Source organism: Plutella xylostella, chromosome 16, assembly GCF_932276165.1.
Source record: "Plutella xylostella chromosome 16, ilPluXylo3.1, whole genome shotgun sequence".
Lineage (NCBI taxonomy): Eukaryota > Metazoa > Arthropoda > Insecta > Lepidoptera > Plutellidae > Plutella > Plutella xylostella.
The window spans coordinates 7770385-7797718 of record NC_063996.1 but is presented as its reverse complement, the minus strand read 5'-3'; the positions used below and the strand labels follow the sequence as shown (position 1 = coordinate 7797718).

Below are 27334 nucleotides of genomic sequence, written 5' to 3'. Positions count from 1 at the left end.
CTACATACCGCATCGTATGTTTTCACTCTGAAAGCGTTATAGGGAATGGACATAGATTCAGCTCACAAATACAACTCAAGGGCTACAACTGATAATGCTAAATACAGAGAAATAACCTTTAAACCTTCCCTACTACCGTCTCTTATAGCATTTTAGTTCTGTAGTTAGCCAATTTTGTCGCGTATCGTATGCCACTGAAATATTAAATCTTTGAGTATTCTTTCCACATTGGCATTTCATGTTAACTACAAGTTTTTGTTAGTTTAGCAAGCAGTGGCGCCATCTACAACATATTTCATACAATTCTAACGACTTTAGACAGGTATCTTGGTATAACAGGTTTAGAAAGGCCCTCATCAGAAGGCCTAAGTCCACGCGGCGGCCCTAAAACGCTATAAGCAGACGGCAGTAGAGGTTCTCGGGTAAAGGAGACAACTGAAGGAGCTCGCGGCCGCATCCACGCCGGGCGATTAACTGGGAAGGAAACAAACACACACTCAGTACAAATGACACAGAGGCTAGTGAAGGGTGTACATGGGTAAATTATAAAGTTGACATCACAATAAAATTGTTGGAGATGACTCAAAAAAGTAAGATAGCACAGCATAGTGGTTAGACTCGCTAAACACTTTTAACAGTTATTTAAAGTTAGAGTTATGTATTTAGCGTGCCATCCACTGTAATTTTTTATATCGCTTGCAAGAAAATATTTCCATCTGACAATAGGGACACTGTATCGCGTCCAAATAGGGGTGCAGAAGAAACTTCATAATAATATGTGTTCTAAGTAACCTCCGTTCGGATTCTTTAGTGATTGACATCTGTACCCCTACTCTTGAAAGGCAATGTATTGCATCTGTCTTGCGTTCCCCAAATAAAAAAAACAACCATAACTTTTCTTCTAAAACGTTTTTCCAAAAAGTAAAAATACAGTAATGTTCAGCTAGGTAGTACCAATTTTTAGAACATAGAAATGAGAAAAAAATGCCTACGATTTAGAAGTTACTTTGAAAAAATTTCAAAAAAGACTTTTTCTGACAAAAACTTCAGTAAATCCTACAATATAGTTACTAGGTTGTTGGTGCTAGGTTCTATAATAGGCCTTAGCTTGATGATAATTTGTGTATTTTTAGTTTTTTGTAAAACGCCTTTTAATAGAAGTTATGATTGTTTTAATGTTAAGAAAGAGAAGCGGTGATATGGTAGCCGCTCAATGTAACTTCTAACTACACACACTCACTTCTTCTTGTTCTTGGGCTGCGCGCGCGGCGGCGTGTTGGGGCGGCCCATGTTGAGCCCCGAGTACAGCTTGCGCTTGTCCGCCGGCTTCAGGATCTGGAACGAGCACATCAGCGTCTCGTCCACCGACATCAGCGCGCCTGGAAGGGGGGAGAGGGGAGGAGTTAGATTTATTTATTTTATTTTAGGGAAACTTACAGCACAATTTTATAGTTTAACAATAGAATGAGCAGTAAAAGGCTTAAGTATTACAAGTTTCCACTGATAGATAGTATAATATATGCGGGACATTTCACACACGGCCATCCGACCTCAAACCAGGCAGAGGTTGACACTGTAATATGGGAATAGTAAAGCTGATATATCTACACGAATACATAGATAGATACATATTATACACATATCACACAAATATATGTCTTTACAATATCTGCCCCAGCCGGGGATCGAACCCGGGACCTTCGGCATAGCAGTCAGGTTCACCAACCACTACTACACCATTCGGACGTCGAATTCAAGCTTATAGCAGTAGTTGAACTATGTAGAACTGTTAAAGCCGAACGTCCAAGTTAGTTCGCATAGTTGCGCCAGTTTTTCATATATGTGCGTCCACCGCAAACTAAGCACTATGTATGAAAAACTTTCTCAGTTTAGCCGGCAGTGGACGTTTGGCTTAAAAGTTATGGTTTATGTGCACGGACCTGCGTTGTCGAACTCGCCGCAGTAGTTGGGCGCCGAGAACAGCGTGACGAGCTGCCGCTTGGCGAAGAACTCGTACCCGTCCTCGACCACCTGGTGCGCGCGGCAGATCAGGTCGAACTCGTGCTTCGACAGGAACTTGCCCACCACCTGGGGAGTAAAACATCATGGTTATTTATTTATTTTAATAATGAATACCAGCAGTTAACACAACACATATAACAATATTTTTTACATAACATACATTTCGTTGTGAAAACCATTAAAGGCATACACGATTACACGACATTATCAAATAATGTATACTTTATTATTTAACTTTCAACAGCGCAAGAGTTTAAGTCTAGTCAGAGTCTAGGCAGCTTGAAAACATCTGACAGTCGGGTTGCCCACTTACCCGACAACTCTCTCAGAACTAGCTTGCTTGTATTGGGTTCCACCGACCTGCACTAGGCCGGCGTGGTGGACTAGGCCTAAACCATTCTTTATTTGGAAGAAGACCCGAGCCCCAGCAGTAAGGAAGTGATGGGTCGTGATGATTGTACCCACATCATTGTTTTGACGTTTGATTTTACAACATTTTTGCAACTGGGCACAAAGCACAAGTCACAAATGGAGCAATTTGTAATAAGTCCTTGTAAAGCACATGCTAATGAGGTTGACAGTTACACATCCAGTTAAATGAACTTATATACCGACATCGCTAAATTCCGTTATCCTATAAATTCATATTGAATAATATTAACTCAAATTAATTTTCATTAAAATTAAATGTTTAGTTTAGTATTTCGTAGCCTTTGTGTGAATGGATGATGTAACATAGCAAATGAGTTATTCAGGAAATCCCACAGACAACAATCTTAAATGCTATTGACAATACCTTTGCTCATATCTCATAGACTGTCCTTCTATCAGTCAAAAGAATACCAAACAGCTGATCATTGGAAAATTGACCAAATCATCCGTGATTTCGCAATACAGTAAAAGGATATTGACCTTAATTGCTAGACCAATAAGAGTTACTGTTAGTGACTCAGTACTATTTATCTTATCGACAACTGAAGATTGGAAACTGATTCACGGTGATGGATGGACTAAAGTTATCAAGCGTAATGTACTTATACTTGTGTAAAATTAAAATAATATATTATTGTTTTTGTTTCTAGTCATTAATACTGTTAAAAATGGTCGTATCACTATCTCGTATAAACATTCAATGGTATGATTGGTATGTATTAAGTACTTTAATTATGGAAACATAAGAATATCTTCTTCCTGAAACAATTTTCATCAGTGTTTGCTACTTGGAACTTCATCAAAACTTAATTATAGGACAGATAGGTTTGCCTGTTAGAAAATAATCTAGCTTTTAAAGTAAAGCGCAACACAATAGCATGTTTTTGCGCTATAAACTAATTGTCCATCTAGTGTGCTAGTGGAACTAATCGTGACAGGCGCTCGTTTGTCCAGCGAGATAGAATAATAAGTAGCAATTACTTAGTTCGGCTGATTTGTTGTGAATTATGCTCAGTTTCACACTTCCAAGGTTGCATGAAGTGTTGACAATATTTTTTACTAGGAGTTAGAAACTTGGGCTGCATTACTTTGCGCAAGATATTGATAGCGCAATTTCATCAGTGTACAGCGTTTTAACAATTTCTAACTTAACTCTTCAGAATACAGAAACAGCCTTGACGCATAAAAATGAAGTCAGAAACAAGCACTCCAATTGATTAGTTTTACGATTTTGCAATCAGAACCACGGCGTATTTATCGCAGTACAGTTTGTGCAAAACATTTGTTTCTTCAAGCAATAAAATTTATTGAACATCTCTTCTAGATTAAGCTGTTTACACGATAACAGAAAGCTAGGGCCGAGGGACTGTTCAATCAATAATTCGGGACCCTACTAAAGACCCTCCCTTAGCCTTTTAGCGTGCTACTATGATCACAGAACATAATCCGATTCTGCGTTTACTCGGTTCTCGCGCTAAAACCCTCTCTTTACCCGTAACCCGCTTTAGGGCTTGTGCACAAAACTGCATTGCGACGCGTCGCAAAAATCTGCGATTGTTTTCATAGTTTTTCAGGGAAAATGCTTGATTACTGTCGCAAGTTTTTGCTATGCGACGTCGCAACGCTGTTTTGTGTACAAGCCCTATCTCCCAAACTTCACATACCTCAGTCCCAAACGTGAAGCTCACACCGCGGTCGTTCTCGCCCCAGCCGGCCGTGTCCTTGTCGGGGTCGGACCACAGCAGGTCGCACAGCAGCCCCTGGTCCGGCACGTCGGTCGGCCGCATGATGCGCCGGATCTGCTCCATGGCCTGCAGGTCGGGGGAGAGACCGCCGTGGCAGCAGAAGATCTTCTCGTCCACTGTGGAAGAGAACATGCAAGTTAATAATTGTTGTGTGGTAAACATAGAGGTCTGGCGAGAGTGGCAGTGAGAGGTCGTTGACTTTAGACAGGTTACCGGTAGAGTCTGACTGAGGAAGAAGATACAGTGTTGTGGTACTCCATAAGAGAGGCCTGTGTCCAAGAGTGGACACTTAGGGGCTGATGATGAAGCATTGATGACCAGACTCCGAATCTTACCTAAGCTAAAACAGAGGCATAAAATAATGAATTTAGGCAGAACGTGCAGAATGTGTACTGGGTAAAAAAGATGGAGTCTAAGCTCTATTCGCTGATTAAATGAAAACTTTTGTAATGTTTTCTTAGATAGTAATATCCCACAAAGAAACTTCATGCAACAAATATTTCCAGCTGGAAATGGGATATTTATAGGTATAAGTACATATTTATAGGATGTGTACATTGAGAGCAAATAAGTGATTTTCTTTATCTAGGAAAGGCTGGCCTAATGGCCATCCGGGCAGCTATTTATTTACAGACAGACGTGGAACAATGGTTACGCATGATACGCCTGGCATTGTTGTCTTTCTATACAAATACGTTGTCTGTGGACGGCAGGATACGTGATAAATCATAAGGTGGTTATAACTCTTTCGAAGATTGTTATCATTATCAGCAAGCTCGGTTTAATTACCAAGATTATAATGCCGGAACTGATACTGCAATCACTGTTTATACTGGATAAGACCGTGTCACATGGCTGAATGGCTGTGTTTTACAAGTTTTGCGTTCATGGTCGTTGACACGAAATAATGTATAAGAATTAGCGTCAAAAGGAATAATATCCTCTGTTCAAGCAGAATACTGGCTTAGCTATTTAAGTTTCGTCATAACCTAAGTTCGCTTATGTACAAATTCACTTATATGCCATAAATAACTCCTAACTTGTGGAAGAGAAACACTGGACTAAGATTGGTCACCGTGGTGAAAGGATTAGCCAGTCAGCTTAGTTGTCAGTCGCTAACTGCCCTGGGTATGCTGGATACACCTAAGGTACAGTGGATACGTCACTCAAGAAGACCCCTCTCTTGCACCTCTAAACGAACAACTTCATAATAACAATAGAGCTACATGATAAGAACAGTAGGTATGCAAACATTAGACAAGACATGCCGAGTGGCGCCGGCCTCTGCCCCTCTTGCTGATAACCTCGGCGGGGGTCGGGGCAGCGACATTCCTACACATCCACCAGTCCACTGATAGGGGGAATGATTTATGGAGGTCCATTCACTTTTTGCCATTTTTCGTGTAAATTATGATTCGGTTTTCTTGAATATCTGACTGCCCTCTAACTGTACTAGTCATTGCAACAGAAATATCACAAGGAATTCTAAAGTGAAATCGCCATTACTAACTTGATACATCTCTGATCGATAGAGACATAATGCACCCTGCATACTCATATAAACCCCAAGTTAGTACCTAAATATTAAATGTAGTCATAAAAGTAGTACCTACAGCTACGAGTTCCGTTAAATATTTCAGGAGGCAACCCTACAGTGGTAAGTTGTAGAATAGCTGAGGGCGGAACTTTGAAGTCAGAACCGTTCTATGTGTGGTAAGAGTTACTTTTTGTAAAATAAAATAAGTACTTAATTCACTAGCGGACTTTAAAATATGCAGTTGTATTAGGAATTCATTAATATTTTAGTGCCTCTTATAGCGTTCAATGATTGGAAGAAATATGAAGAATTGAAGACGTGAAAAATGTGGAATCCCATCACAAATTTCCAACATATACGAAGATACGGACAGACGTGTACTCAAAGCATATCTATGGGAAAACACAGCCTCAGTTTATGTATTTAAAGTAGGTATACATCATACCAGTCGTGCTATTTACTTTAAACGCTAAATTATGTTATCAACTTTGACTCGGAGAACAATGCATGTAAACAAACACGCAAATGTAAATAACGCGATAGCTACAGTAATAAAATAAATTGGAAGGAAACGAAACAGGGAAAATATCTACTTCAGAGAGAAAAGAAGAAAACAAACTTCAAGGTGCCGTTTTTCTCAAAGCCGATTCGTTTCGTTCTAAGTTTTAATAAAATAAAAACCGCAGCTTGTTAGACAGGTTGTCTGTAGTGGCTGTAAGAGGAAGGGCTAGGACAGATGCTATAGCCTATGCCCAGCAGTAGACCATTTACTAACCATATGATGAAGACGTTTCCACAGATGAGACTAAACCTGCAAGCCCCTCATTAACCAGCATCACATCGTCCACAATCCACGTCCCCGGTAATCAGTCCCGGCTCACGTGCGACGCTCACGCGGCAGCTGAACGCCCGCGAGCAGATTGTCGGAATTAACAGCCACGTGGATCAACCGCTGATTAAACTCTGACCGACTATCAACACTGTATTGTGAGCCGAGTGAAGGAAAACATCGGTAGGAAACTTGTACACTTTAACCCTCAAATTCATAAACCAAATTGTAAATTTACAATAAGCTTAAAATTCACTTTGAAACACACGAGTTTCGACTCTGTACGTCAGTCAAAAAGTTGAAATTCGTATATCATAACGTCAATTTTAGGCCTATTGTAGAGTGTCAAAAAGCTCTATAAATTTGGGGGCAAGATTGCGGGGTCAGTCTTTATGACGAAAACTAAGTTTTGGAGTGCTGCTGCGCTTGCCACGGCTCTATATCTCGTTATATTAAACGTGCCGATTGCACGACAGCTCTCGTTCATTAGTTTTTCGTCAGTATAGAGTAGGGTTTCTGATTTCTCGACCTGTTTTCGTTCTCGAGCTTCGAGAATTCTCGAGCCCAAATTCTCGAGTCTTCTCGAGTCTCGAGCCTTTCTAAGAAGACCTTTAGAAAAATTCCTTAATTTAAAAAAAAACACAAAATCTCCATTTTTTACTTTGTCAACTCAATCACAAAGAAAATACTTAACTATAGAGCTTCCACTATGTTATTGTATTTTAGACGTTTCCTTATGTCTGGTAATTGTTTTCCTTTGCAGTCATCAAATATGTATGGGATTTCGAATGTCAAAAAACCAATAATATAATGGGCAGAGTATATACTCATAATAAGCTGTCTATCTAGCTACTAATTACTAGTACAAGGTGGGCCAAAATTAATCACCCTATTGGAAGTTGCTCTCATTTCTGCAAATGGCCGCCAATTTCAAATCAGTTTTGATATTGGTGGACTGGACATATGCAGTATACAAATTCAGAAGGGCTAGTATGGGGCGCATTTAAGACGTGACAAGAGATTTGCTTCGCGCTCACTCACATCGCGCAGCCTCAAGAGCGAGCGCGACGGAGAACTCTTGTCACGTCTTAATATGCTACAGGGCCAGAAGCCGTGGAGTGATATACTCCCCAAGAACGCGGAATAATTGTGTTTATTAAGTTTCTGGGTCGCCTTTTTTCATTTTATCTGTCATTTTTCCCTGCAATATAGCCCGATTTAACCGTTTTCTGTGCGGTTTTTACCCGACTGCCGAAGGAGGGTAATGTTTTTTTAAGTCTTGTGTTTAGGTGAATAAGCCCGTGTCTCTGGAAGCCCTTAAGGTCAACATTCGACACGAGTGCGAGAATCTCTTGCCCGAAGTTTTCGCTGAAGTGATGAGAAATGGCAATCAATTGTGACGGCGCCTATTCGGCCTATATTATCTTCTCGACTTTACCAATAAAATTGTAAAGGTTCAAATAAACATACCTAATCAAAAAACAGAATCGAAGTTTTTCATTTAGAAAAAAAATGAGAGCCAAACATTATCGAATGACTTCTTTTGGTCCACCTGAACTAAGAAACAGTACGTAACTATTACTACGTTATCTTTTAATCATTCATTGGTATTATTAGTACAGCACTAGCTTAAATGGAGATGAAGCATAATAAATCATAATACACGCACATGATATGCGTGTGTGTTGTTAAGCGGCGCAGGAAAATTCGAAATAACTAAATATTCTTAATTTTTATCTCAAGGCTCGAGAAATTCTCGAGTCTTCAGATTTTTTTCTCGTCTCGAACCAAGCCGAATTTCTCGAATCTTCTCGAGCTCGAGAATTCTCGAGCAGAAACCCTAGTATAGAGTGACGCTCCTGAGCATCATACTAAATGTATTCAAGTGTGTATTTCAGGGTGACAAGATAGTACAGCTAGCTAGCTGTAGTGTTTGTTACAGAGACACTAAAAAGAAGCGAATAGCGGGCTCTTGGGAGTGACCTATGAGTATACGGAACCCCTTCGGACAATATTGTAATACAATACTCGTTGATTATGATGAAGCTTGGCAGATCAACGTGTCGTTGATACCCTATCATCTGTTGTTTCTTACTCTATTTTCCTGTTATTAATAGCGATGGCATTTTGACGTCAGGTCAGCATTCTAAATGCTCAGTTTAACCTCAAGTCAAGGGTTAAAGTTTCCACTTACCATCGAAAACACAATATACTGACAAGATCCATAGGCTATAAAAACATCAGATGCTGAATAAGCGTATTACAAAGCACTGCCGACCCTCTTTTAATCATCATCATCACGACCCATTACGTCCCCACTGCTGGGGCACGGGTCTCCTTCCAATCAAGGAAGGGTTGAGGGCCAGTCCACCACGCTGGCCAAGTGCGGGTTGGTGGACCCCAACACAAGCAAGCTTGTGCTGAGAGAGTTGTCGGGTAAGTGGGCAACCCAACTGTCAGATGTTTTCAAGCCGCCCGAAGGCCTCTGACTAGGCTTAACGACTGCTGCCGAAGCAGCAACCGGGACCCACGGCTTAACGTGCCGTCCGAAGCACGGAAGCGTCCAGAAAAGCAACACTTGAAATTGGTCACCCATCCAATGACTGACCGTGTCAGTTGTTGCTTAACCTCATCGATCAGTTACGATTACTGAGGCCCGCTCGACTACGGACGCTTCTCTCTTTTAATGTAATATACTAATCTTTAGAATACCTTGCAGTGTGGCAACACCATCCATACCATCATTTTCTATTACGATCATCCATCGCATCACCCTCATGCCATTCTTTCAATAGTTTAAAACAACTCCATATCCAAACTCGTTTAACAGAACAAGATAGAGTCGTGGCTCGCGTAGCAGGCATCTTAGGTTTTCGTCATAGAGTGACCTTTTTTGTCCGATAGAGTGACCCCTCAGCCACGTCTGAAGACTCCAGTCGTATTCACGTGCGGGCGAGGGCCCTCCGAATGTAGGACTCGGCGCCACTCAAGACTACACGAGTGGCAGAGATAAAATGTGCCACGCGTTTCTGTGGAACATTTCCCGTTTTAGAGCTTGTTTGGATGTGCAACGTTTTGCAAGTCTTCAAAGAAAGGTTTACTGTGAAATAATAATATTATCATGGTTCGTTCGATCACTTTACAACGTCCGAATTTATGATTCCTACTAATAAGCCGATCTTTCATCATACATATAGCTGTCTGGTAGACATTGCTATAACTATAAGTAGTAATACTGCCTTTTTGCAGTGTTATTTTATGTTTGTTTTTGGTAAAAATGAAGAGATGTATTTTAAACAAAGTTCCCAAGCTCCAAATCCGAAGTAGAGTTTTAAAAAAAACTCACGCAGTCACTGAAATAATAACTTGGTACACAAGGCCCGCTCCAGTGTCCACTGGCTGGCCATGAGGCGGGCGCGGCCCTGACATTAGCCGCGGCATCCAGCCGAGTATATGCAGCCCCAAACAAGCCGATTGAGCGCTCGTCATCGTCAGTGCTACTAGGTCGCTACCTGTGCCCATGTCCTTGTGTATCGCAAACGGTAGTAATGCCTGCTTAACAGGGAGAATTTATGTAATTTACGTCTTGGTTTTGCAAAAAACTCGTATGAATTTTGTATTTGCACGTGAAAGTCGCTTTTTCAGTTAAGAAGCAACTCCAAAACTCCTGTACTTACATATTTGTATGCTACCTAAATTCGTAACCCGATTAAATATATATAAAAAAGCTGTTGTCAGGCTGCCAAGAACTGTAGTGGTATCATGTCTAAGGTGTACAAGAACATTTGCGACTTGCGACCTACTTTATTGTGTCTGCTACTGTATAAGTACCTAGTTACGCTAAGGCCTTACACTATCCCAGTATGGTCAGACAGTCAATTGGCAGCAACATTAAATAGGCAATTACAAACTCTCAACAATCGTTTGACCCAAATAAATTGTCGACCAACATGATTTATTGATTTACCTTTATTGTGATAGCCCTTAGGCTCTAGATTTTGGATTGTGATTCGTTATGGATCAAAGGGAAATCATTCAATTGTGAATTAAGGTCACCCATAAATAGATTTTCAAACAACACAGTTCTATCTGCCCTTTCAATTATAGTTTAATTCATAATTATGCTAAAAATGTAACAAACTTATTATTACTGTACAGATAGCTAAATAGGAATATGTATTGTTTTAACCGGAATACCTAATGATAAATTAGTGTCTAAAATATTTTACTCTATAATTTAAGTTATGTTTGTGTAACTTATAATAAACTGGATCGAATTGATTCCAAAAGTACAGTATTTTAAAAGTGACCCCTAGAAACTTTGCCATATTATTCATGTACAAGCACTTTTACTAATGTGTACATTGATATCGATTCTGAAGGCAGAAAATTTAAATTTAGAGATATCAAAACCTTAATTTCTTTGTTTAAAATTCGACTCTATGATTGTTTCCGTAAATGTCATTTTATGCTAGCAAATTTTTTAGTTTGACAGCGTTAAAATTAGAATTTCTGCCTTCAGAATCAACATCAATATCTTACTTTACGTATAAAGCAGAGCAGGGCTATAGTGATACAGTGAAATGCAAATACGACTATCTCCGTTTAGCCTTAACCTCGTTTGTAAGTCCTATTCATTAAGTCATTTCCTGAGGATGTTTGTAGTCGACATTGTAAAAGCTTGTGGGTGACGTCATGGCCAAAAGAAACCGACGACCTTTCTGCGGATTAAAACTATCGCCATGATACCAAATACCTACAAACCATTAAGGACTTCAAATGTATAGTTTTTGTAAACAAAACTATTCTTACTCTTTATTTTATCGACGTGTTTTGTAGGCAAAGTTTTAAGGTTTCAATGGTTATCTTACAAACTGTTAGTCTAGACTTCTAGACTGAAAATTTATGGTGGCGGCATTTTGAGCAAAATAAAAGAGGTGATTTACTGAAACTGTGGTATTTCGACGAGGCTTATTATCATAAATATCTGCAGTGTATTTGGCGCACAGACGTGAAATAAGGGCCCATGTTTGGGCGCCAAATCAATGTCAACGAAATGTCAAAGTGACATTGCGCGTGCATCGGCGTTTTTATCTTCAACAAACTACTACTTACATACACATTTGAATTCGCACTTGACCGATATTTTCTCCTCAGCGATGTTCCCAGCAGCCCCTTATCTTATCTAGAAGAGTGCGTGTTTACTGATAATTAATAATGAGATGTGCATTTAGCATGACTTGTCCCTCCGATTTCATTTTCGCAGTTGCGACTGTCGTCTTTCTATTACATACACACATATAATATTCTTTGACCATGAGGCGCTTGAGTTGCAATATTTGCGGTTTTCACTTGTGATAAATAGCCTCAGCTTAAGTTTAATAACGTTCAGGCATAACGCATAAGCACGAAGTCAAAACATAGCATTGTTCTCATCAGAAACTCGCCCAGTTTTCGAAATGTGAATGAACGATCGATGTCAACGGGATCCGATTCAATAAATAATATAAAATTAAGTATAGGGTTCCAGATACCCTACATCTTAAAAAGCTAACGAAACGAAAACTATTGTGAGATAGTTGTTAGGCATTTTCTGAACCTTTTAGATTTGTGACAATAAATGCCAGGGTGCTTACATAGAGAATCGGGTTCCCTGTATCTACCTGTACCGGTTACCTGATTATGCGAAAGCGCTCATGAAATTTAAAATCCTGGAAATGCTCCGTGAGTGAGCGCTTTCGCATAGTCAGGTTACCGGTACAGGTAGATACAGGGAACCCGATTCTCTATGTAAGCACCCTAAAGCTCATCTCAGTTTAATCAAACATGGAGTGGTAAATATTTTCCTCATAATCCGATTTATCGTACGCAAGCGGGATGACAGCTACCTTTCGTTCCGGTGTTATTTAAAGCACCTGTAACAGGCGGAAGGGCAAGTATCACTATTTATAATGTAAATGAATCTTTTGTACAGAGAGCTATAATGAGCATAACATTATGTGTGGGTTTATGACAAGCGAATCATAATTGCCGGAGTAAATAATATAATATTATGTGAAAATCAGTACAGCTTGTATATCATAGTGATATTTAAACTGTACGTACTTAAATAGTTTGATCTAACCAAGATCCTAAATATATTTTAGAAATCACAGCGATTACTACTTTTAGGAGCGTTAGACCGCATCACATAACTCTTCTCGAAAAATCATCATCATCATCAGCCAATAATCATCCACTGCTGGACATAAGCCTCTCCCAAGGAGCGCCACAACACTCGGTCCTCGGCCTTCTCTCTTGAAAAATAATTAAATTCTATGTAGAACTTCAATTAACCCTAGCAGACTTGACTAGATATCAGAGAACGCTTGCCGGCGGGCGAGTAGAAATGCATGTGGCATTTCCTCTAGCTATCTATTTCTCGTGTACATCATTACCAGAGTGAGGGGTCACTATATACTGACGAAACAAGAACGAAGCTGTGCAGATAGAGCAGTGGCTCGTACGTTGGTCCGAAGCTACGTTTTTCGTCTCAGAGAGTGACCCCCTGCTTCGCAGATAAGTTTATCTTACCCGTGGTTTGTTCCGCAACAACTTTCAAACTCGTTACGCCGGAGAAATGCGCCTTCTAACTAAATTCATAATAAGAAAAGGTACTTGAGTTAAATTCACTCCATCACAAGAATCATTATTTTCTTGACTCATACTTTTTAGAGCGCGATTTTGTGATAGGTTGTCGGGGTTGTCTCTAATTTGTAGTACATGTACCACAAAACTCATTTTGCCTTACAAAATCAAATGAAATCGCTTGGAGAGAATGAATGAATGCGACCGAACCGTACCCCCTTAAGATCGACTTTTCACCAGAACAATGTATGTGCTATGCAGCTATGGTAATACGATGTGAATAAAAATCCGTTCCCACTAGTGCTATGCTATGTGGTCCAATGAATTTGGTTGGTGGTTTTCCAACGCATCCATAGCACATCGCTGGTGGAAAAGCACCTTAATGGGTTACTTAATTTGCAAGCACGGCACACGTGTGACGTCGTAGTCCCAACAAACAACGTTTTAGATCAACGATATGCGAACAAGATGGTAAGTCACATCCTAACTAATATTATAAATGCGAAAGTAACTGTGTCTGTCTGTCTGTTACTCTTTCACGCCAAAACTACTGAACGTATTTGAATGAAATTTGGTATACATACGGTTTAGACCCTGAGAAAGAACATAGGCTACTTTTTATCCCGGAATTCCCACGGGAAAACTTTTTAAGGCGAAGCGAAGCGCGCGGGAACAGCTATACAAAAATAAAGCATACAACTGTCCGCATTTTGTCTACCTATCAAACCTGTTCAAATTAAACTAATGACAACCATTATACCAATGAATAAATTCTTTGAATTAGTTCGGTTAGTAGATCACTAAACTTCTAACTACAGACTCAATGGTAAAAGTGGGGTGTTATTAAATGATGATGGGCACAAATATATGGAAGCTGGGACCATCACCAATAGAAATGAGTGATACATCGTTGAAAAGGTATTTTTTTGCAGAATATGAATAACGGAAGCGCTAGTCCTGATTTACTGTCCAATTAGAATAATCGTACCTTGAAAGTTTTTATATTGTATTTCTGTAATTTTAATGTTTTTGTTATTGTTTCACATTCATTTTGATTTTTTATAACAAAATGATCATCTTTCATTATAATATTTCACGTGATTACGTGTATTACGCTCTAACTGTCATCAGGCGAGAGAGAGTGCAATGCCATAGAAAATTACTTCCTTCCGACGAATATATTTCAAAATGGACAACTTATACGGATTTGTCGTCATAATATTTTTTTGCTCACTTGAAAAGAGCTATCCAACGATGTATGACTCATCTTTATTGGACATAGGTCCCAAAACGCCCATTGTCATTTGTCGTGGCGTTCCTTTTGCACTGACACTCCACCCAGTTTGTATTAAATATGTTTGCCCGACGTGAGCAGGCAACTCGGGGTCTGTTTACTGACGCTACACCCCCGGCCTAGTTTCCGCTTCTCGAGTGATAAGCTGAGACCTTACACGAGCCTCCCACTTCCCTCGGTAGCTTCTAATAACGCCCGTCCTTGGGAATTTTAAGTATTCTCTATTGTTATTCATTCATTTACGATACTGGATCCCGTTTATGTTTCGCAGAATTTTACTACAACTGTTGGTATTAACGAAATTTTCTGGGTCAACGGATGGATTCTTGCGCCAGACGGAAAAGAAAGGGAACGCTAATAAAGACATTGTAGTATATCAACGAGACGATTGTCTCTTTTTACGTAATCTCTTGTTTTTGTGTCAGACGGATATAAAAGGAGGCAAGATTGTATCTTTTTAAATTATCCAACAACATCACACACAACTGTGGAATGGCGTTACGCAAAAAAAAAGCTAACAGAACATGAGTAAATATCCTCATGTCTATTTCCAGGCGTAAAATAAAAGCGATTACATCTCCAGGTGGACCTGGAGGGTCACTCTATACTGACGAAATACCAACAAATGAGAGCTGTGGAGCAATCGGCACGTTTAATACAACGAGATAGAGTCGTGGCTCGCGCAGCCGCGGTCCGAAACTTAGCTTTTCGTCATATAGAGTGGACCCCTGTCAGTTGCACCACACCCCGTCATTACGCCATCACTCTGACGTCAAAGACCACTACCGCCCTCTATTTATAGCCTACAGAAGCTTTTTAGCAACGCAATCTAATAAAGTGCGAATTCATTTTCCCGTCATGTTTTTAGCTTTGAATCTAGCGGAGCAATCAAAGTTTTGGAAACTGCGACGCGTAAATAAGTTTCGCAATTAGAAGGTTTCTGGCGAGTGGTCTTGTTTACCTAACAGAGCTGGGAGATAAATGTTACTCTATTTGGTACAATTTCTCCAATTTGCTGTATTTATACTACATTTTTATGATTAAAATCCTACCCAATATTCTATCTATTATTTTTCTTCTAGGTATGTGGGTGTTAGTTCCTGTATCTGAATAACTCCACTGGTCGCTTTATGCATATTATTATTGTTTTTTTCCGGAAATAAAATTATAAACGTGATTTTACATCTTTTTAGCAATCGGCCCATCAACATTGAGGACTTATCCCCTGACTTCGTAAGTAGGTACCTATTTGACGTTCAGCAATTTTCGTAAAACCAGCCAACTATCTAAATGAAACTAAATGTATATTTCGACAATGAGCCTGTTAAGCATGTCGCAAGAGCGCCGGAGCCGTCGGGTTGCGAATAAAACAAAGAGTTTGCCAATCGATCGCAGACAACGACCCGCGCCAGGTGCGATAGCGAAATGTGCCGGTGAAACTGATAGTGGCTGTTGTAAAAACATTATAGACGGATCTAAACAAGACTGGCTCAGATACCACAAAAAAGTTTAAACCAGGTTTAATAGGAGTTTTTCGGTATTTCATTTCCCTACGCAACTGTTTATCGCATGTCTACTTTTTGATTAAGTCTGTATACATTTTAAATCAGAGTAAAATAGCAATACGCCAACAATAAATATCGCTGAGAAAACCTAGTATTTCATATTCATTGTTATTAATGTAATCTCTTTAAGACACTTAACCTAAATTCTTAAAAGCTGCCTTGTTAATTAAGTTCAAGTTAAATATTAAACAATCAAGAACGAACAGAATTGATTTATTTGATGAATTTCAAGATTACAATAAACAAGATTACTGTATTTATTTAAAACTTGTCCTAGAAGCAAACATTTTAGGCATTCATTTATGTAAATATTATTATCATTACAACAAACTTCAGAATGTTTAAAAAAAGAAATCTACTGATTCTGGACATTTGTTTTTTACCTGTACATACCTACCCGAAGTAAAGTAACCTACTGTAGTACTTAAACTGTACGTACTGGTAAGTGTTGTATATATTTTTATTTATTGAGCTGAAATTACATTATTTTTTTCAAGTTACTAACGTGATCCAATAGTTGTACATTCAGTAGCGTCACCGGCACTCCCATAGATACTTGTGATTGTAACCTAGTTACTGCCACGTTTGCATTGTGTGGGCCACGGCTCCGGCCAACACAACACTACATGTAGGTCTCTGGACCACCGCGCCACATCGGTGCCATAACAATAAATAGTGGAATAGTTCGAGAACATAGCCAGTGTTGTGTAATAGATGGCCGCTTGATCAAATGCGTATATACGAGAAAAGTAAAGAGGGAGTCACTCTCTAACTTTTCGAACGAACGAAAGTTTTCAGTAATCGATAGGTACGCATACGAGATAGACCCGTGGTTAGCGCAGCGCTCTGAAGCTTAGGAAAAACAAAACTGTGACCTCCTGCGTAATAGAATATAACCTATTGTTTATCCCTAGAGTACAAACTATACCTTAGAAGAAAGACATCAAAGAATAACTTAATACTTTTTCACCATTAAATAAGTCTGATATTCAAAGAAGTGTGTCTCGACGGGAATAAAGGAGAACAACTTGTATCTCACGACACGATACCCAATACTTATTCACAAGGTCCCGCATTCCCTAATCATAAAACTGCCGAGTAAGAGCACGTAACATGTACTGCTTATGTAACACATAACATAAGGTATGAAAAGGTTTACTGGATATAAGCGATAGAAGATCAGAAAAGTCACCTTGTTGTGTAGAGAAAATAGACTTCGTTTATTCCGACCTAAACCTTGGACGATTTATCGGATAAAAATACGCGGGACGTGGATGTGAGTATCGCAATACATCTAGGAGAGTAATTGCTTTAGAAACAATAGGGATAAAGGATGAAGATATTGTATTATGTATCATATTTTATCAATTTGTCTCTGTCTCTGTATTTATCCTCTTGCAGGTGAACTTAATAAGAAAATGCTGTTAGGAAGAGTATAAATTTCATCTTATTTTTCTTGTGACTTGTATAAATTGTTCAATAACATTTTTAATTAATATTTTCAGGATCTTCAGGACCATTATATGATTGGTCGCAAGCCTACGCAACCATTGCTTGGTAAATCACAGAGTACAGAAGTCTATAGAGGTTTATTGATGGAAATGTGCAGCATTGGAACCAATAGGCTGACCCTTACCCTTATCGTTGGGGCGTTCGATCGTTATCGATCTTCAAAATCGATAGAACAACTCTACGTAAGGCTCAAAACTGAATGATACCATCGCGCAAAAAGAAAAACCAATCTTCTGGGTTCAAACAAACCTAGTTCCCTGAAGGAATGGCATCACCTGGCAAGCCGGGGCGCACGTGCGGCCCACAAATAGGTCCGGAGCTGACCTTCTGCGGCCTTGAACCGATTGGCCGCCCCTCGCCAGCCAATTGCCAGTTGTGTAACGACGGTCAACTATTCGATCCAGGGGTTACTCTATATGACGAAAAACTAAGTTTCGGAGCGCTGCTGCGCGAGCCACGATTCTATCTCGTTGTGTTAAACGTGAAGATTGCACGACAGCTCTCGTTCGTTCGTTTTTCGTGAGTATAGAGTAACCCTCCTGATCTACGCACGCCGAATGACACGCTATTTGAGGATCTCAGGTGAGATAGCGTAGATTCTTTTGAGGATTAAAATGATGTGAGGATTGAATTTTCTATCGTGAGCTTTACCATGTCGTTTGGAGTTATAGGGAAAGGTGGGTTGTTGCTTCTCTGTCGGCTTCTTGCATACAATAGAATAAGTAAATAGTTGAAGGCGCGAGTGAGTGTTTATAATCATTTGTAATACCGATGCTACATTTAAAATAAGGATGAATGACTAGAGAGCATCGCAATCGCTTAGTCGTTCCAGGCGATTGCAAAGTTTGATCGCCGCGTATCTCCCATTAGCGACTTATGGAAGCTAACAGTATAATTAGAAGCAGTCGATGTGTTTCCGCACATTCGCACACCGGCTCCAGCCAACTGCTCGGTATTAATCTGACCCGGCGTACTAATTGCGCTAATCTTAGGTACTGCGTCGTAAATTGGCTATTAGTTCCTGGTTTTCAGAGTTCTGTGTAAATGAGCGGTCACATGACCGACAAATCATAAATTTTTGACTAAAGGGCCCGGAAGAATTGAAGTCTACACTTCTTCTTCTTATAGTCCTGTTACCTCCTCTCAAGCGTAGGGCTACAGATATTCTTCGCCACGCTTCCCTATCTTGAGCCGCCTCCTACAAATGTGTTTAACTTGGGCCGACATGATAGACCTGTTCTCTTCATTGAAGTCTACTTGTTTATAATAATATAATACCATCGCGTTGGATTCTTTTGTTCACTATCACAATCTGATGATATATGGTGCTATTTCGTCATACAAAGTTATACCCCGTTTCCACAGCTCTTGCCAGACACCCGCAGGCCGTCTGCATTGAGCCTCGAGTCACGTCTCCAGATGGGCACTAAGATCATATACGTGCCAGCACCCCCGGAGGGTTACGCTAGTTCGACAAAAAACGAAGGTCAAGAGCTGTTATGCAATCGGTACGTACAATGCAACGAGATAAGAGTCATGAATAGCGCAGCAACGATCTTATTACTCCGATACTTTGTTTTCCGTAAGCTAGAGTGATCCCGAGGCCCGTAAATGAAGTGCCTAAATAAATATTGAAGCGAACGCTTTGTGATTTTAAATGGAACCGTCAGAACCCGCCGTGGATACCGCACTGTAATGTTGTGAATACATTTTCGGGAGTCGTGATTGGCATTAACTTTGTGATAATTGGTGTGTTTTGTTTGTTGCTATGCGAAAATATCAGCTTTATTGGGCACCGCCTATTTCTCTTAAAATTATTTTGTATACAATCGGATACCTATATTGTAAAATTATAATAATTATGTATGCTCTAACACGATTTTTGATTAAGATAACTTTTTGGGATATAGGTATTAGTTCAATTTTGTAGAACCCTTTAAACTTATCCCAATGAAACGGACCCTGCAGAACATCGCTGCCACCGGCCGTCATTACTCTATTGCTATACATTATAGATAGTGGACATACGCTCCCACATATATCATATTAGCAGAGCCAGTTACCTGGTGGGACCATCAAAACGATTGCGGTATTACGGGCATTTACACAACGGTGTCCGTAAACGATCGCCCTTGAACCAGAAACTGAGCCCATAAACACGCCTAGAGCAATAAACTTAGCGGGAATTAAACAGTTAAGGAGATACTCTGTAATAGAGTGCTGTTGCTAGCTCATAAAGTCATGTCACTTAGGCCTGGGTCTCCTATTTATGCTATATGCGGCGTCCGACTTTGACGTAAACGTTTCGATCAACGTCCTACGGCCTACCTACGGCGTCTATGCGCCAACGTCGGCGTGTGAGGGAGACCGCATCAGTACATTGCTATAATGAGCATCGTGACGCGGCCTACGGCGTGACGCTGGACGCGACCTGCGGCGTAAATAGGAGACCCGGGCCTTAGGGCGACCATAGGGTATGTCTAAAGCAGGAAAAACTAAGTTTCAGCAGTAAACGTATTGATTCCCTGAATGATCTCATTCGCTCGTTCTTTTTTTAAATCTAGAGTAATCCTACAACTACGTAACCCTTTAAACTAACTTAATTATAACCATACATGTGTATTTGGGTAAAGATTTTATGGATGAAAGTATTGGCTTGTAAAACATGTTAGATATTTTACATAATATGCCACAGTTAACGAATGCTCAGTCAAAAACCATGACAGGCATTTCATTACTTAATTTGTTTCCGATCTATTAATTAACCTAGATCCTAAACGTGTTTACTATTTGAATAATTAAAGAGTTTTATGTAAGGCAAAATTTTCCTTAGAGCAACATCAGAATCTTGTAGTTGTTTTTCAATATTCCTATCGACGGGTTTTCTTTGAACTCGGGTTTCAAGGAAAGATACTTATTGGATTTATGATATCTTGGGAATACTTGAATAGCTTCAATATGTTTTTAACGGGGATCGAAATACCTAGAACCGAGATCTTGTAGTGTTCATAAGAGAATAATACACTAAATGAATAAGGTATCTAACCAATTTAATAAAAGAAACTAGCGCCATATATATCCTATAACGCGGGTAATTGATAAACTATACGGCGGGGTTTAGAATGCTTCAATAACAATGTTCAAATTTAAACAACACTACCAACGAAACTGACAAAAATATTCCGATCTTGCAGACACTCAATTCTGCGGATGCGTGCTACCGGTCGTCAAAACCGGTCACCAAAAATCGCATAACATCAAACCGGTCCAGAGGCGATGCTACAAACAGGGGGTCACTCTATACTGACGAAAAACGAACGAACCAGAGCTGTCTTGCAATCGACACATTTAATACAAGTCAACGAGATAGAGTCACGGCTCGTGCAGCCGCGCTCCGCAACTTCGTTTTTCTTCAGTATAGAGTAACCCCGCAGGTACATACAACTTGCTATGAGTATACCTGCGCCCGCGCCGCTTCCGTGTGACGTCATCAGCACGACGCCGACGACGGGATTCAATTGAAAAGGAAAGTCTGCGCTCTTTGTACTAGTACATGTGAGGAGAGCTGCATGAATTCTTCATTTGATTGGATTAGCGGAATGAGCGGTACGTTTCAAGGGAAGTTGGTACCGTACTCGTTTTTGACCGAAAGGTTCCTTTAAAATTCGTTAAAAATTAAAGAACTATGTTCATCATTCACACACATCATCATTAAACCTACCTACATAATATCTGCCAATCAAATACACAATCACAGGATATTAAAGTGGCGTTTTTTGCGTGAGCATTGCGGTTACCTTCTTATGATTTCAAACCATTAGTGGCATTACCCCACATTTCCTTAAATACTGAATCACCAAGTAAACAAGCGCAAAAATGTAAAGACCCTTTGGCAATACTTTTAAGCACTGTTTTCGAGGAGACCACAATAAATGCGCCTGGTATCGATTCTCCAGAGGTGAGTCAACAACCCCGGTCAAACTAACGCGCTGCAGCTCATGAAAACTTAATGCGTTTTCTTACTTGGTCCGTGTATATTTTCCTGTGAAGTATTCCATTACAGTAAAGAAGACTTGAAGAGATCCTTTAGTCACTCTCTGTTTTTTATTATCGTGTTAATGACAAACACTACAGCTAGACTAGGGTTTGTCATGTAAGACTTTGACTGCCCAGGGTGCGTTGCATGTTAGGAATAGTCATCTACGAGGCGACTTTCGTGCACTCCTCAATTTTATAAAATTGTTTTGCACATCATCCTGAATGCCTGCACATGATATGTAAATAACGTGTTTAGTTGTTCACAAATAGCTTCTACGATTGTTGATATAAGTAGTTGTTTGTTGTATAGTTTGCATTTTATCATCTAATGCGCTTCATACATTTATAGTAGAGACGGTAAGATGAGAACGAGCACACATTTAGCTAACAAGGAAATGTTTCCGTTGCGTTGTGGTGTCTAAAGATGTCTAGCGAGCAATCTATGTAGCTAATGTTTTGTCAAGGTGAATGGTTTAGATGCTTTAGTGTGTACCAGTACTTTTTTCAAGCTTTATATCGTAGGTATCAGCACAATACAGGGCTTTCATAGGGTTTTCAGAATCAAAATATAAGCTTCAGTTCATTTACACCACTGTTATAGCCTACCAGTAGTCTAGACGAGTTATTAGAAATGTGATCTATATTCCCAACACGCACTAGTACTTATCCCCAATGGAAATATAAATATCATCTTTGGTCTGAGTCTGGACTTTTAATAAAATCTTCGTTAACAAATCTGGTAGGAACTTTTTCACCAACATATTCCAAAGAGAAAAACAGCACAAGTGTCTCTTTCTTATTAAGCATTTAGAAATGCAATACATGTCTTCATCCTTTTACATTAAGCCTGATGCCATTAGCCGGTCCCTACAGCCACCAAGTTCAAAATACATTGAAATTCTTCAAAAACCGGTAGAATTCGTACGTTCGTAAAATGTAGCGCCCTTGCAATAACCGGGCTGCTTTACGGATGTCACGGCAAGGTCAACGATCTCGCTCGTACTGCAGTAGTGTCTGCCTACACGTCTTGCGATGCGGAAATTACGCCTCCCGTGCAACACATCATATACCATGGTGTGTGAGTGTGCACATTTTGGTTGAAGTGTCAAACATTTACCGTATTTACCGTCTGGTGTAATAACAGATGGTATTGGGTTACCAGTACAGCTTTGGATAGATTTTCTATTTGTTTAGACCGTAAATTTATATGAATCTGAACGAGCTTTTGACAGAATTTTGTAAAAAGGTATAAATCCCTTGTCAAACTATCAGTAAACCATATTTTGGTCTAGAAATACTCCGAAATACAGTATATTTACAGGTTTTACATTAATAAGTTAGTCAACAGCATGAGCCTACTCTAGTGTTCACTATTCCAGTTCATTAGACACTCAGTGAGTAGACCAAACATATCAAAGAGTTTAGTTCAGTGTAGTTTTTCAACATTTTCAATAAGGTTATCTGAAAAGCGTGCTAGCATGATGAATGATATTAATAGAACTCAACCAAAGAAAACAGCGGAGAATTCAATTCGATATTGAATGTTTAGATTAAAATTAGATCAACACTTATTGCACGCTTCAAAAGTCCGCGAGTGTATATTTATTTTCTCAAATCAATCTACTGAATCATAATTTTTTTTATCTTCAAAGGCTACTATTCTATTTCAGCGATTGCAAAATAGCGATTGAAGGAACACGACGAACATTGGTGCAGTGAAAAACACCTCAAGAGTTAAACCTTAGGATTCATGGATTAAGCTTTTCAAGAACATTTGGATATAAATATAACTTACGTAGTAATTGACTATTTATTTTTACGATTCTACCGATCAGATGGCTTACTGACTTACTATTTATTATATCCCAATACAAGGATAGCATAACGTAAATATAGAAACACACATTCACAATTTTATTTCAATTGCAGTTTATAGTTTACACACACTTGTATGTGGATCAAATCTGGCGCACTTAAAATCTAGTAGTGAATGCCCTAAATTTTGCCAAGTGTGTTGTTATTTTTGAGTGTAAAGAAAGTGACTCACCTATCGCCGCCACGGGTAGGCAGTTGAAGCAGTCTGTGAATGTTTTCCATAACTTGATGTTATACCTTCTTTTGCACTCGTCGTAGAATCTGTGGACAACAAAAGTTTTAGTTAAAATAGATATTTTTACACATTTTTTTGTGTTTTTTTTATAATTTGGATTTATTATATCTTACTTATTATGTGATCACTAAATGCACCCACGCTCGCTCTAGCTATATTATACCTATTATTTAAAATCGTTCGTCATACACTGCAGTAATGTTTTCTATGCAATTTATTGTACCAAAGGTTAAAGAAATGTTCTCCTTTATCATTTTTTAGAAAACCTTACAAAAATACGAAGCATCAACAAGTTTATAAATAACCATGATATCACAATAAATATGCGTGAACGATATTAAAGATGAAGATAATTGATAAGGCTGAGATAAATATAATATTGAGTAAAAAATATAGAGAAAAGCATTATAACTACTCACTATAAATAAATTGTCCGCAATAGACTGTACAAGTCTTGTAGATATTTAAATTGTATCATTTAAATAATGTTTTCATTGGCTCGACAGTAGAGATAATCGGTCTTTGACCTACATTAGTAATTGATGCTTCGTAAATAAATAGGTATTTATGATGCATTCAATTTAAAGAGACTTAAACAAATACCTAGTGACAGTAAGCACAAAAATACTGAAATGATTGGAGGGCGTCCCACACTACGTTTTTATAACCACGGTCATCACTGTACTACCTAGTCATTTGTATGCATATGGGAATGAAATCAGAAGTAAAACTAATTGCAATTATCAAGGTTTTACTAACTTTATAAACATTGGTAAGTAAATTGAACTTGAAATGAGAGTTAACCTTGTTTCGTAGATAGCATGTGAAAGCCATTTGTTTTGGCAAAAACCTGGCCTAAAATTGTTGTTTGATAATATTAACGAAAGCTTTCAAGATAACATTCTTCTTTATTGTATTCATATGAAGTTAAAAAGCAGGTAGGTAATTTACACCATCAGTATTCCACAAAAAAAAAAAGTTTAACAGATGTTTAGAATGGTATTTGACTGATTTATAACGTTTGTTAGCCATTTTACAGCCTATAAACATCAGTTAAAAACTGTACTAAACTTTTTGTGGTAATGCCAAATTTAGCCTGCTTTAAAAATAAAGGAAATGTCATACATGTGTATTACATATAGGTGTATCGGTATTTTGGAGATCGGCAGAGCGAGACAGGAGGGTGGCGGGCGGTGCCCACTTCCCATGACCAAAACATTGGGGACCGTAAATGTATACTCTTTTTAAAACTGGACATGCCTTGTTTTGCAGCCTGATGCAACAGTTCTTTGTCTTGTTATTTACTGCATTTCTTTGAAATACTGTCAGGAAAGTAGCCAGTGGCCTACATGGTAAGTTAGGACATTTCGAACCCTGCTTGCCAGTGCAAATGCTGGCATGAGATATTGTTTAGATGGCACATAGATATTAAATTTTAATTACAAAAGTGTAGTATCAATATTTTTCAGAAATAATTTTCTCACTACTAGCTACTCAATCTGAAGATGTTGGCAGTGTAATATGTTTGTTTCATGATTGTGTTATTTAAATTAGCTAGATAAAATTAAAGTATTATCATATCAATGAAGCAAATAATTCTCAATAATAAATAAACACACACATATTATTATCTTGTAAATTAGAGATTGTCAATTTCATATAATTTACCTACTTTTTGGAATTTATTATTTACATTGATTACATTAAATTTATCTATCCTTGGGTAAATAGTCAGTGAGTTAATAATAATATGTGGGGACATCTCACACACGGCCATGCGACCCCAAGCTAGGCAGAGCCTGTGTTATGGGTATCGGACAGCTGATATATCTACACAAATACATAGATAGATGCATATTAAGTATGTATAAATATCAACACCCAAGACCTGAGTACAAATATCTGTCTTTAAACAAATATCTGCCCCAGCCGGGAATCAAACCCGGGACCTTCGGCATAGCGGTCAGGGCTACTAACCACTACGCCATTCAACGGTCAACCGAGTTTACTGTGCTGACTTGCTCACTTTCATGGTGATCAGCACCAAAGTCAAACTCCTGTTGTTATTTATTTATGAATACACACGTCACACAATGTCTGTACTTGAAATGCGGCAAATTAGAAAAAAAGCAAATGAACTTACCCGTAAATCCTATTAATACTAGCACACTCATGGTTGCCACGGAGGAGGAAGAAGTTTTCAGGGTACTTGATCTTGTACGCTAGCAGCAGACAGATGGTCTCCAGCGACTGCTTGCCGCGGTCCACGTAGTCTCCGAGGAACAGGTAATTTGACTCCGGTGGGAAACCTCCATATTCAAACAACCGTAGCAGGTCATAGTACTGTCCGTGGATGTCACCTGGAAGGATTTTTTTTATTAATGCGGAAGACTACAGGACTATCTGCTTCTCACATGTGTTGTGAATGCTAACTTAATTTTTCCAGATCAAAAGGAAGCAACTATAGTTGTCGAAATATAATATGGCCCATTTGGACAGCTCCAAAATGTATGGGATGGTGGTGACAAACCTAAATCATGAAAAATCTAAACAATAAGTAACTTTTGGTGCTTTAAAAGTTCTTTTTTCATTCGGCCATTAAATAATAAGCCAGATGCTGTGTCTTTATGTATTTCATCAAGTAAATCAAGAGTAAATAGAAAATTTGTGTAGCTGTCCAAACGGGCCTATTATATTTCGACGAGTATAGCATACTAGTTGGCCTGGAGTAGATATTTTAGAGTGCAGATGGAAAGACATGGAGACAAGGAACAGCTTGATTGTCTGTAGGGTGGTCTGAATGGATACTTGATTGAAACTGGATAATTTGTAAATAAACATAAGGTAGTATAGTCAAAATCAAGTTCTATGTATAACATTTGATTAAAAAAACACAAATAAATTAGTAGGGGTGAATTAGGGAAACATGACTGAATGGAACTGCAAGACTATATTTTAGAACTCATAAATAAGATTTATTTTAGAAGGCATAAATTTTGATTAATACCCTCAATAAGGAAAACAGCATTTTAGGTTTGAATTTCAACGAATAATTAGTACGAGCTCTCTCTTACCCACTTCCATACAATCATGAGTACCTCAAGATTTCGAAAGTGACTTGGAATAAAAAGTAGTGCATTTTAGGATTTCTAACTTACCGCAAATTTTTAGTGGGGCTTCTAATTCAAGTAATATCGGTTGTGACAGAAATATTTCTCGTGATTTCAAGCAAAGCCCTTTAATCTCTATTTCGGTCAACTGTACATTCATACCAGGCTTTTCGCCCCGTACTGAAAACAACAAAATTTATAAACATCACTTCAACACAAACACAGTATAACATATTTCACTGAGCACTTTTAATAACGCAACAGGACACTTTTATCACTAATAATTTCCGTAAACACTTCATATTTGCGTATATTTTAACATTTTATCAACATTACCTTTTAACAATTTTTTTATTACGTTGTCGATATTTAACTCATCTGTATCTCTGTCAGCCATTGGATATGATTTTAGTGCACGATTTATGACTAAACAGAATGTAAAATTAGGAAAGGATGGCAGAGATATTTGCCGATAGTGAAAGAATCAACGAAATTCAATTCTCAGCAGAATTG

General features: G+C 38.8%; 1 protein-coding gene across 1 annotated transcript; it reads right to left on the bottom strand.

The window, feature by feature from the left end:
• Positions 1-27334, bottom strand: LOC105381736 (serine/threonine-protein phosphatase alpha-2 isoform). The gene is given in 8 exon segments (NM_001309104.1): positions 1-474; positions 1241-1379; positions 1941-2088; positions 4119-4315; positions 23649-23737; positions 25855-26071; positions 26870-27001; positions 27158-27334. Coding segments are annotated over 8 exon segments (987 nt in total). The 5' UTR covers positions 27219-27334; the 3' UTR covers positions 1-470.